Source organism: Pongo abelii, chromosome 2 (assembly GCF_028885655.2).
Source record: "Pongo abelii isolate AG06213 chromosome 2, NHGRI_mPonAbe1-v2.0_pri, whole genome shotgun sequence".
NCBI lineage: Eukaryota > Metazoa > Chordata > Mammalia > Primates > Hominidae > Pongo > Pongo abelii.
The window spans coordinates 115432950-115445124 of record NC_085928.1 but is presented as its reverse complement, the minus strand read 5'-3'; the positions used below and the strand labels follow the sequence as shown (position 1 = coordinate 115445124).

The window sequence follows — 12175 nt, the reverse complement described above, 5'->3', positions numbered from 1 at the left end:
CTGTTTAGAATTATCTCCATTATAGGTAGATTTCTTTTCCTTAGAGTACTTATAAAGTTAAGATTTTCTAAATTGAATAATTAAACTTGCAGTTTTTGCTGACTAGTTACTAAACAGCTGATGATCTTGTTAACATTTAGCTCCATTTATCCTCAATAGCTTCTTCTTTAAGTGGAAACAAAGATTCCATTTATAGCCTGGCCATGAATCAACTGGGAACAATCATTGTATCAGGGTCCACTGAAAAGGTAAGGAAGAGCTTATTTCTTCTTTATTAAAAAAAAAATTATTTTTCACATACCTTGTCTCCTATTTTTTAAGCAGGTATTTTACGATTAGCTTCTTTATATTTATTTATTTAGAGACCGGGTCTCACTCTGTCACCCAGGCTGGGTTGCAGTGGCATCATGATCCTGGCTCACTGCAGCCTTGACTGCTGAGGCTCTAGCGATCCTTCCGCCTCAATCTCCTGAGTAGCTGGGACCCCAGGCACACACCATCATGTGCATCAGGCCACTCCTTGTCCCATCTGGCTAATTTTTGTATATTTTTGATAGAGACAGGGTTTCGCCATGTTGCCCCTCCAACTCCTTAGTGCAAGCAATTGACCTGCCTCGGCCTCTCAGAGTGCTGAGATTACAGGCATGAGAGCCACCGTGCCCCAATTGGGGGAGCTTAAAGGGTGTTTTGAACATTAGAAAGTAAAGAAACCAAAATAACTTAATCTGTGTAATTATTAAATATATAGACAGTGGTTTTGCCTAGTGGGTGCTAAAGAAAAGGTTTTATTTGAATAAGAGTATAACTATAACTGTTGTGTGTATAGTGTCAAGATAAAGAGGCTGTGCATTTTTGATGTTTGAAAGGCCCAATTCCCTGAGGTTGGGAGGCTTAGACAGTGTCCATTGGCAGAAGCAGTATAGCCTTCTCAGAATTTAATGGTTATCATTTGACTTATGAGAGTTGTCTGTTATTTAAATTTGATACTGATATATTTAGTTTGTGTAATACTCTATTAAAATTCACAGGTGTTAAGGGTATGGGATCCAAGAACATGTGCAAAACTAATGAAGCTTAAAGGGCACACGGATAATGTGAAGGCATTGCTATTAAACAGAGATGGCACGCAAGTATGCAGTTTCATTTGGCTGTTTACCTAATAACCTTGTTAGAAATTTCCGCACTTTGTATACTATTGCATAGGTTGATTTGAACCGAAAGCCACATTTATTATAAATTGTGGTCTAATTAAAAAATTTTAAAATACTAAATTGCACATATAAGCTACATTTTAAAACTATTCTATTTGCATCACTTTTAACGAAACAAAGAATTTCCTTAGAATAATTCTAATGTAGTTGAGTATATGCATTTATGGTTCATAGAGGCTAAAATAACTAAAAATGTTACCTGTGTAAAGCAAAAGGAAGCTTTGATATCAAATGCTTTTTGCCAGTGTATTAAGTGGAAAATTTAATCACAGTGGGTCTGACTTAGGGGCACATTTTGTCAGTTGACTGTGTAGATATAGTTGATAAATTTAGTTTTCTAACATAATGCTCAGAATGAACATTTCAAAGAAAAACATTTTGGTAATGTTATACATTAGCTCTGTTGGCCACATAATTTGTGAATTATAAATCACAATTCTGTTCTGTAGCAATGGAAAATACTTTTTCATCAATGTAGATAATAAAAAACAAAAACTGAGCATCATTTTATGGGTGTGACATATGTCTACCGTGTACCCTTGACTCCCTCAGCCATTTTTTTTCAGAATGCAGTGATAAGTCAGAGATAACTGGAATTGATTGTGATAGGGTTAGGAAAGGGCAAGTAGAAAGATGATGAGGTGAGAAACACCATCAGTTGCTTTTCCTGTGGAAGTTAAGACTTTAGACATGAAATTGCTAAAATTTCATGTCTAAGAAATTGCTTTAGACATGAATCAGAGAAGCCGTTGCCTCCAGAAATGAACAGAAGGTTTGGAAACTAGTCTAAGGAAGGAAATCATTTTTCAGAACCAGGAGAAGAAAGACTTAAAGATACCTGTGGAGGTATTTGGAGATGTGAAGGATCTGATGTACTGCGTGACCTTGAGGATAGGATTTCACTTTAGTCCTTAATTTGCTTATCTGCAAAGTGAGAATCATAATATATAGTTTATATAGTTGGTGAGAGTGTGTGTGTATGTATATATATGTGTTAATAATAAGTATTTTCTTAACTGTAAGCCAGGGCATTTCCTAGAGCTCTCAAGTTCCTTTGTGGCCTCATTTTCACGTGAGTGTAACAGTTACCCAGTGCAGTCAGCTCCTCACTGTTTTGCAGTGTAGCTGTAAGGCTGCACTTGAGATAGTTGCCCGTGTCTCTTCAGTTAGCTTTGCCAGGATTGAGCGGGATCATATCTCCATGGTTTCCAGAAGGGGGCTATGGGCCTGGCAGACCTTCTTGAAGCTCTACCTGTCTGCTCCATCTCTTGTTTCCTATCTATGCAATTATGAATGTGCTTCTATAAAAGATGATTTAAGTATCATGTGTACAGTTAGAAATGCACTTCATCTGAAGTCAGCTACAGTCATTGTAAGCAGAGGAAATATTGTGGTTCTACTTTAAAAACTGCCTGTTAGTCTCAGAGTGCAAACTTGATAGGTATCATTCTTCATCTAGTTTCTCTTCCACCCATTTTCCTTATTGGCAGCTATGGACTAAATGTAAAATTACCACCAACAACCAAGCATATTTATGTTAGTGAATTGATCAACAAAAAACTATAATAACTGCTTATCTGGGAAAAAGAGATGAGAAAAAAAGAAACTCTTACTGATTAATGAATTGACCAACAAAAAACTATAATTACTTATTTGGAAAAATGAGGTGAGGAAAAAAGAAACTTCTACTTACAGATTCTTGAATTCTTGTAATATGGAAGAGGTGGTTATCAGTTACTGGGCCAAAGTTTATATTGCATCCTGCTAAATTGCCCTGTGAGCTTGTAATATAGGGTATCTGGTGGCTCTGTACGTTAGAAATTGGCAGTAAGATACATATCTTATAGGCCAATGAATCCCATGAATATCTGCCTGTTGCCTGATTCTTTTGTTGTAGAATAAGATTCTTATTTACCAAATTTATTTGAGGTTGTCCCTAAGGGAGTTTTGCCCGTAAAGAGATCAGCGTTGCAGTTGCTTTGATTGGTGCTAACATTATTGGGCAGAGCCACCTATCTTTTTATTCCTTTTACTTAGGCAATTCATTGCTTGAGGAGCTGGGACAACCTGCCATCTTGATTTGAGTCAGTCATGTCCTTGTATGTCACTCACAGGGTTCTTTTGGTAATACAAGTCTGTTGATCCTAGCTTATGGGTCTGAGGGTCTTAGAGCATCAGGCCACTTATTGCCCCAACTTATGTCGTCCACTTGGCTGATCTCTGTTGGTACTTGAGGTTGTGTGTTAGTGACCATCCCGGGAACACTCCTGTTGGTCAGCAGCAACTTGGCCTCAGTACACTAGTACTTCCTATCTTCTTCGGCAGAAACAAAGAGCACCTGATTAGAGCTACAGACTCTGTTCCACTAAATCTGATTTAGCAGAATCATTGAAGGACATTCTGTCCTAGTCCCAGGAGTTACCTCATAATGAACATCTTCATGTTTATCTATGTTTTTCTAGTGGAAGGATGGAGGCAGTAGAAATGTTTTGATGACTCCTTCAGCTCCTACAAGATCTCAGGCACTAGAATTCCTATAAAACAGGACGTTCTTTAATTATACTACCAAATGCTGCAAAGAAGTTGGCCAACATAATACTTTTAAAGTGGTTGCTTTGTTGGGGGACCTGCTTTTCTGTAGTCTTAGAATACTGATTACCATCAGAGATTATTTGGCGTTCTATATCAGGGTTGATACAACTGTGTTTCCTTATCTGCTTCCAACTGTGCACCCTTAGTGTGGGACTTATCCTTTCCTGTTACAAGTTGCCCCAGGCCACGAGGACTTCTAACCCATCATATCTTACTTTCCTTGTCCTCTTTAAGTTGTCAGATCTTACTCTGTAGATGCATAGTCTAGGATCTGAGGGATCAAAGCTTTACTAAAAGCTTTGCCACCTCAGAATAACACCTCTTCCTGGAATGGGGAGCCCCTCCTTGGCCCCTACACCATCAGATTGCCACATTTCTCACTTGCATATGTTGCAGATTTGCTTTAACTTTGCTCCTGACGTTTGCTTTATTGGTTAGTTTCTTGGTTCCCTTGTAAACTAGCTGGAATAGGTTATTAAACTACTGATGCTCCTGGCATCTTGTGGGGGAGTTTCCTAGTATGTGTTCATTTAATTAAACATGCTTAGAGTTCTCAAGGGCCCTTAGAGTCATGGGGCAGGCCAGTAAATTTTTATTCCTGAAGGCCTCATGTATTTGGGCACCTTCCAAATCTCCAAGCCCACAACTGTCTTTCCTTCTTTGAAGCTCTTTGCTTACTTAACTTCATACTCCAGCACCAGCAATTGCTTTTTCCTCCGGGCCATTCTTTTTCCTAAGGAAATCAAGTTTTTATACTCTTCTGCAAGTCACCACAGTAACATGCTGAGTGTGGATGCAGGGTGTAATTCAGTCTTTTTCCACCTGAGCACACTCACAGTGTGCTCACCCCTAATTTGTGTGCCAGCAGCTTCTATGTAGTTGACTCTCTTGAGCCATCAGAAATTGTCGGAATTGCCAGTGTTAACTCACTCGAGGCTCATATGGAAAGTGTCCAACACAAAGAGTGAATGGTAAGCCTGAGACTAGATTTTGTTTCTGACTCCCGTCAGTAGAATCCAAGAGACCTGGCCTCATCAGGAATCCAGAGCCATGAGACAGAGGTGTAACCCAGGGCTTCAAAAGGCTTGCTAGCCTAGTGCAGTGTTTGTCAAACATAGTGAACATCGGAATCACGTGGAGAGCCTGTAAAACACCATTTGCTGGGTTCCAACAGAGTTTCTGCCTTGTTAGCTCTGAATGAGACCCAATAATTTATATTTTAACAAGTTCCCAGGGGATGCTGATGCTGCTGGGACCACACTTTGAGACCCATGGGCCTAGTGCAGACTGCTACCTTCGCTTCCACTGCTTTCAAACTCTATCTCCCTTAGTAGTAGATAATGCGAGTAGGGCTTGTCTACAGGATTGACCAGAAATCAACAAGTGGCCAGGTAGAGAGGACAAAGGCAGTTCTGCTCAGAGATTTCTCCTGCTGGAGTATCTCTAAGCATAATTAATAGGTGTCATTCATCTAGTTTCTCTTCTATCCATTTTCCTTATTGGCCACTATAGACTAAATGTAAAATTACCACCAACAACCTAGCATATTTACATGAGTGAATTGATCAACAAAACAACCATAACTACTTATTTAGGAAAAAGAGATGAGAAGAAAAGAAACTTTTACTTACAGATTGGTGAATTGATCAACAAAACTACCCTAATTACATATTTGGGAAAAATAAGTAATTTTCCCAAAATTACGTGAATTTGGTCACTTTAGCCTGTGGTGCATGGTTGTCAAGCCTTTATCAGAGGCAGAAACACAGGTTATTAGAGTCATGTGTTTGACAGTGTGGACTCGGGAGAAGTCAAGTGCAAAGCACAAGAAAGCAGGAACTTTGTGGCAAGTTCTAACTTTATCTTTCTTTTTTGCAGTGCCTTTCAGGCAGTTCTGATGGGACAATTCGCCTTTGGTCCCTTGGCCAGCAGAGATGTATAGCAACATACCGAGTTCATGATGAAGGTGTTTGGGCGTTGCAAGTCAATGATGCCTTCACACATGTGTATTCTGGTGGAAGGGACAGGAAGATTTATTGTACAGACCTAAGAAACCCTGACATTCGGGTGCTAATTTGTGAAGAAAAAGCACCAGTTCTCAAGGTATGTTAATGTTTTAGTTTTATAATTAAGGTTGTTACATGTGTTAGCCAAATAGAGCAAAAGCTATATTAAAACATGACTCAACTGCGGGGTTGGGGGGGAAGGTTTGTAAAAAAGATACTCCATCATGAGCAGAACTTGACAGGGTAAGGAAGAGTAGGCATCTGTCTGGATGGAAGAGTGTCAGTATGAGATACTCTGGGTCAGTTCTGGGGCACTTTTGTGTTTTGCTTTTTTTTTTTTTAACAGTTTTGTAAGTTGCCTGTAGAAGAAAGTGTGACTTCTTGGTACATCAGTGATGCATGGCTCTCCCACTGATGAATTGTAGTGAAATTGTCTCATACTTGCTCCTGAGCTTGCCTGGCTTTCCTGAGCAGTCCTTAGGAAGAGAAATATGAGGAGTTAAGGTTATCTGTGAGCAGACGACAAAGCAGAGGAAGGTCAGGAAATGTGTCCATGGTTTCAGGAGTAAGGAAGTGGAAGAGTACTCTCCTGAAAGAAGAGGGAGCAGGCTGCTTCATACTCCAAACCACCACTGCCTCAGAGCAGCCCTAACCATCAGGATCTGCCATGTGGGTCAAAGGGTTCTTGAGAAAGTCTTTGGAGCCATCCATATGGACACCTGCTGAAAGTGAAGCCTAGACTGAAAAATGGCCAGTCAACATGTTCAACATCACTGATAGTCACAGAATTTCACATTAAAACAACAGTGAGGAAGTTTCCAAAAAAAATTTTTTTTTTTTTGAGACGGAGTCTTGCTCTGTTGCCCAGGCTGGAGTGCAGTGGCGCGATCTCGACTCACTGCAAGCTCTGCCTCCCAGGTTAACGCCATTCTCCTGCCTCAGCCTCCGGAGTAGCTGGGACTGTAGGCGCTCACCACCACGCCCAGCTAATTTTTCTTTGTTTTTTTAGTAGAGACGGGGTTTCACGGTGTTAGCCAGGATGATATTGATTTCCTGACCTGGTGATCCACCCACCTCGGCCTCCCAAAGTGCTGGGATTACAGGCGTGAGCCACCACACCCAGCCGGAAGTTTCCAAGTTTTAAAATGGAGGCAGAAAAATACTACTACTCCCTTTTCTCAGAAATCACCTAAAAGGAAAATGAGAAACAGAACTGCAGATACCCATTCTCTACGAAACTAAGTGACATCTGAAACCTCAGACTTTTGTGTAGGAGGAAGGGCTGAAAAGAGTAATGGAGGTCAAATGCGATGGTTGGGAGGATGTCTGCAGTCTAAGAATTCAGACAAAACTGGCCAAGTATGGTTCTTTAAAATAGATGGCATATCCTAATGGACCGAACCAGTAATCCCTTAGAGAAGCAAGGAGTCAGAACTGAATTAATAATCATACATATACAACACGTGTGCAGGCAGCAGGCTGATGTGATGGGGAGACAAGCTTGGAGGAGAAACACTCTGCATTATGAGTTCTGCAGCTGCCTGGATCTCTTGCCGGGATGTTGGCTGTGGGGAAAAGACTGAAAGAACTTGGCACAAACATAATTATATGTTATAAGGAATATCATCTTGAACTGAGGAGGATTGCTGCTAGCTAGGAGTCCTGCCCTGTTCCCACCACTGCAAACCTGCAGTTTCCTGATGTGGGAAGAATGTAGAGTGATTCCACTTGTGTAATATATACATGCACATAAACATATTCTTATATGTGCAGTATTTTATATACAGAAGAATATACAGTAAGCTATTCCCAGGTGTCCCGTCCTTAGGCGAGGGTTATTTTCACTTTTACTATGTTGTTAGGATGTTTTATACTTCAGACATTTTCAAAGTAAAAAGAAATTTATTTCCTTGTTACTAAAGAAACATAATAACTGGAGTAACAAGAAGAGAAAATTATGGAAAGTCTTTATCCTTTTGACTGTATCCATTCAAGTCCCTCAAATTGACCACACTTAAAATTATTGGCCACTGTTTTAGGTGAGAAATTACCCCATTACACTTTTATAGGGCTATGAATTTATTTAGCAAAGAAAAAGACTCTCTCATTTTTCTGTGCATCCTTAGTTTTTCACACATGCCCAGGTATAGTCACCGCAATTGTTGAATGAAGGAGTTGTTGATGTTAATAACGTATCTAGTCCTGGCAGTTCAGAAGAGTTGACATTCCACAAAGCAATATTTTTGTGCTTTGTTTTCAGATGGAGCTTGATAGATCAGCTGATCCTCCTCCTGCAATTTGGGTTGCAACAACTAAGTCTACAGTAAATAAATGGGTAAGTGAGCTATTAACCTGGCAAAGGTTTATAAACATGTATTTTGTTATCACAGACCTGTAGACACCAGTTGCAAATGCTCAGTGTGGCCCTAACTCTAGCATGCTTTTGGGCAGGGGCAAAAACCTGAAAGCCCTGTGAATGTAGGTAGAATCCTAAAGATCATACTAAAATTAAGATAATAGTCAAAATGACTATTCTGACTTCTTTGTCTGGAGCCAAGATACATGCTCCATGTCCTTAGAATAGACACTGTTGCCTGATAAAACCAGTAAGTCTTAGTACATCTTCTGACCTCATGAAGCTACATTTGAAGATAGGCAGCCCAAGTACCAACAAGGCAGGGAAACTCACCAGGATTCAAATTTGTTTAAACATAAGAGAAAACAGAAAATTGTGCTTTCAAATTAGTTTTCTTTTTCCTCATAGTATGAAGAACAGGGATAGAGATAGAGGATAAACAGTAGTCATCCAAAGTGCACTGTTAATTCTTAAATCCTAATTTAAAAAGACTTAAGTTTTCTTGCTTACCAGACTATCTGTAGGTAACAAAAGAGAAAGTGTTTGCATTTGTTCCTGTTGACATGCAGGTCAAGTGTTCTTTCTGTGTACTTATTTTTTAAATGTTGTATATCTTGTGTTAATTTCATCATGCCAACTTATGACCCATATAATTTTACCTGGAAGAGCACTCCTGCTTTCATGCATAGTTTTCTCTCCCAAAGACAATATTCCCTTCTTAAAATTTGTTTCTTTCTAAACGATGATAGATAATTGTATTGTGACCAAATATTTTTCGGTTGATGTAGTGGTTGTTGAGATTTTCTTGTTTGTTTTTTGACTTTATTTTTCTTGCCACTTTAAACAGGCTGGCAAAGCTTGTAGAACATAAAATGATCAAATAACAAATTTTGTTATTTTAGATTTTGAAAGGAATTCATAATTTTAGAGCCTCTGGAGATTATGACAATGACTGTACAAATCCTATAACACCTCTTTGTACACAGCCTGACCAGGTTATTAAAGGTAAGAAAATGGAAGGTACTGTACCCTTTATTGAAGTTAGCGATAGTTACTTAGAGATTGACAAAAATCAAGACAATGACCTTTCTTTAAATATAATTCTGATGTAAACAAAAGATAATACATTGGTTTATTTTTAATATAAGGAAAAGGTTTTTTTGTTTGTTTGTTTGCTTTTTTTTGTTTGTTTGTTTTTTTGAGATGGAGTCTTGCTCTGTCACCCAGGCTGGACTGCAGTCACGGGATCTTGGCTCACTGCAACCCCTGCCTCCCTGGTTCAAGCCATTATCTTGCCTCATCCTTCTGAGCAGCTGGAATTACAGGTGTGAGCTACCACACCCAGCTACTTTTTATATTTTTAGTAGAGATGGGGTTTCATCTTGTTGGTCAGGCTGGTCTCGAACTCCTGACCTCAACTGATCTGCCCGCCTCAGCCTCCCAAAGTACTGGGATTATGGGCGTGAGCCACCACGCCCAGCCAGAAAATGTTATTTTAAAAAATGCTGTTAGTGACTTTTAAAGTGGACTTTCTTGAGTCAGTTTATTTGCCTAACATCAGAATAGCCATGATAAAGCCAGTAACCACTTCATAAAATACATAGGATTTAATATTGTACTTGGGTATGAGGCAGAAAAGGACAGATATGAACCTCAAATTCTACATGCTGCTGCTGATTATGACAAAAAAGCAGCATATGTTTAATGTCAGAGTTTGGGATTAGAATTTTGTATGGCACATTCATTTGTTCATGCTGTTAAACCTTTAGAATATTCATTCAGGAAGCAAAAGATGGGAAGCAAAAGTTAACACAAAATGAGACTACCACAGAGATTTCCTGTCATCGTTTTGACTTTTCCCAGTGGATAAAGCTGTTGTCTCTCAACAGTTTTCCACTAGTACCCCCTTGACATGAAGAGCCCTTTAATCCATAATGTATTATTAAAATCAGACAGTTTTTCTTTGAATGTTTATAAATGGACATAAATAATTTATGGGACTTGAATTGCTTTAGATATAATTATATAGTCTTTTGGTTTGCCTTTTCCTTTCTGGTAGCTAGTACAGTTTATGTTCCTGTTAGATACCAGTTAACAATTGTTACCACACCATGAATTTAAATGTAGAAAGATTGTTTTACTAATTGAGTTTTTTTTTTTTTCCCATTAGGGGGTGCTAGTATTATTCAGTGCCACATTCTTAATGATAAGAGACATATATTAACCAAAGATACCAATAATAATGTGGCATATTGGGATGTATTGAAGGTGAGTATTTTTTTGGGGCTAAATATAGGTTGTTAGATTGTGTACTCCCTTTATTTTTTATTTTTTGTATGTGATAAGATAATAAATATAAATTAAGATGTAATTGCAGTAATACTTTATGGGGTGGTATATACTTTCTTATATGAATATTAGATAAGATCATAGTTCATCTTTTTAAGTAAATAAACTGTTTAAATGGAATCATTTTCTCTGGTTAGTGTATTGCAGACAATCTTATATGCTGCCTTACCTTAAAAGTCTCATCCTTGTCACTATTGACATCTTAAGCCAGATAATTATTTGGAGGTGGTGGGGGGCAGGTAGGGGGCTATTCCATGCATTTTAGGATGTTCAGAACATCTCTAGCCTCCACCCACTAGTTGCCAGTAATACCCCTCCCTCCCCCCAGGTGTGGCAACCACAGGTGTCTCCACATGTTGCCAGATGTTTGGAGGGAGGAAGAATGGTGTAAAATCACCCTAGATGAGACACACTGGAGTGCACACAATAAGGTTGGCTGTTTCTTAGGATTTATAGACATCACTATGAGCATTAGTTACAACTCTGGGTCATGTTACAATAACTCCTTCTGGGACTGTTGAAATGCATGAAGCTTTTCAATCACATTCCAAATAGCAGTGAAGCATTTGTAGGCAGATTAAAAAGTTAGTCTGCTTTTATCATTCTGACCAGTGTCTCTCTTAGTGTTGTTGGTATACTTGTTCATTTGTTCAACAGATATTTCCTAGATCGAATGACTGTCATGTGCAAAGAACCATGTTTGAGGGTCATAAATGATGAAAAAGTCTTTACCTTGATCCCCTTTGGTAGGAGGGACAAGTGGAATGGAAAAACCTCATAGATAAAGAAGGAACAGATTTCAGGATAGCTTATGGATGAGGGAAGTCAGGAGAGCTTCGTGGTGGAGAAATCATTTGAACAAGGACTTAAAGGTTTCCAGTAGATGCATAATGGGGGTAGGAGGAAGAGCATTTCAGGAAAAGGAAATGAATGGCAGAGGCACAGAAGAAGGATGGTATGTGCTTATTTGGGGCAAGGTGAGCAGTTTTGTTTATTTGGAGACCAGAGTAAATATAAGGAAGTAACAGGGGTGTAAGGTTGAAAAATGACATTTAGGTCATCTCCCAAAGAGCCTTAAGCTGCAGGACCCAAAGTTGGCCTTTCTTTTGCACTCCTAGAAGAACCTTAGATAATTTTAGAGCAGGAAAATCTCATGTTGAGGGCAGTAGTTGTTAGTGTATGTAATGGGAAACTGAAAGCTGAAGGACGTCATGATTGGAGATCTAAAGGAAGAGACATGAGCACCATAGGAAAGGTTAAATAAATAAAAAAATAAAAATAAAGGACGAGACAGATGTTGAGCTTATTATAAAGGAAGAATTGAAAAGAGCTGGTATTTTGGTTAAGCTCCTGGTTATAAAGAAAAGAGATTCACTTACTTAATCTAAAGAATAAGACAGGCAAGTTTCTTGCTAGGAAAAAGGGACTGTCACTGAATAGAAACCTTGGCTTGACTACCATTTTTCCTCCCTGTGGGACATCTATGTGGGAAGTCCATTATGAAACAGTTGTTTGGTGAGCATTGCTTCAGAATGAGAGGCTTTAGTTCTTTCAGTAGAAAGTTTAGTTGCAGCAAGTTTCAAAAATCTGATTAGTTTTTCTCTACAATAGAGAGATGCCTGTTGGGGTTGGAGGTAGAAACTCACGTTGATTTCAGAGAG

At 38.9% G+C, this 12175-nt stretch overlaps 1 protein-coding gene across 4 annotated transcripts in view; it reads left to right on the top strand.

Annotated features, from left to right (window-relative positions):
• The window catches only part of WDR48 (WD repeat domain 48), a 43871-nt gene that overhangs the window by 16580 nt on the left and 15116 nt on the right, over positions 1–12175 (top strand). For all 4 annotated transcript variants that reach the window (XR_008523200.2, XM_054550278.2, XM_063721560.1 and 1 more), the window contains 6 exon segments: positions 160–248; positions 1029–1130; positions 5682–5906; positions 8070–8144; positions 9068–9170; positions 10336–10433. Coding sequence is in view for 3 of the 4 variants with exons in the window: in XM_054550278.2 (XP_054406253.1) it covers positions 160–248; positions 1029–1130; positions 5682–5906; positions 8070–8144; positions 9068–9170; positions 10336–10433 (692 nt within the window). In the remaining variant the exon portion in view is untranslated.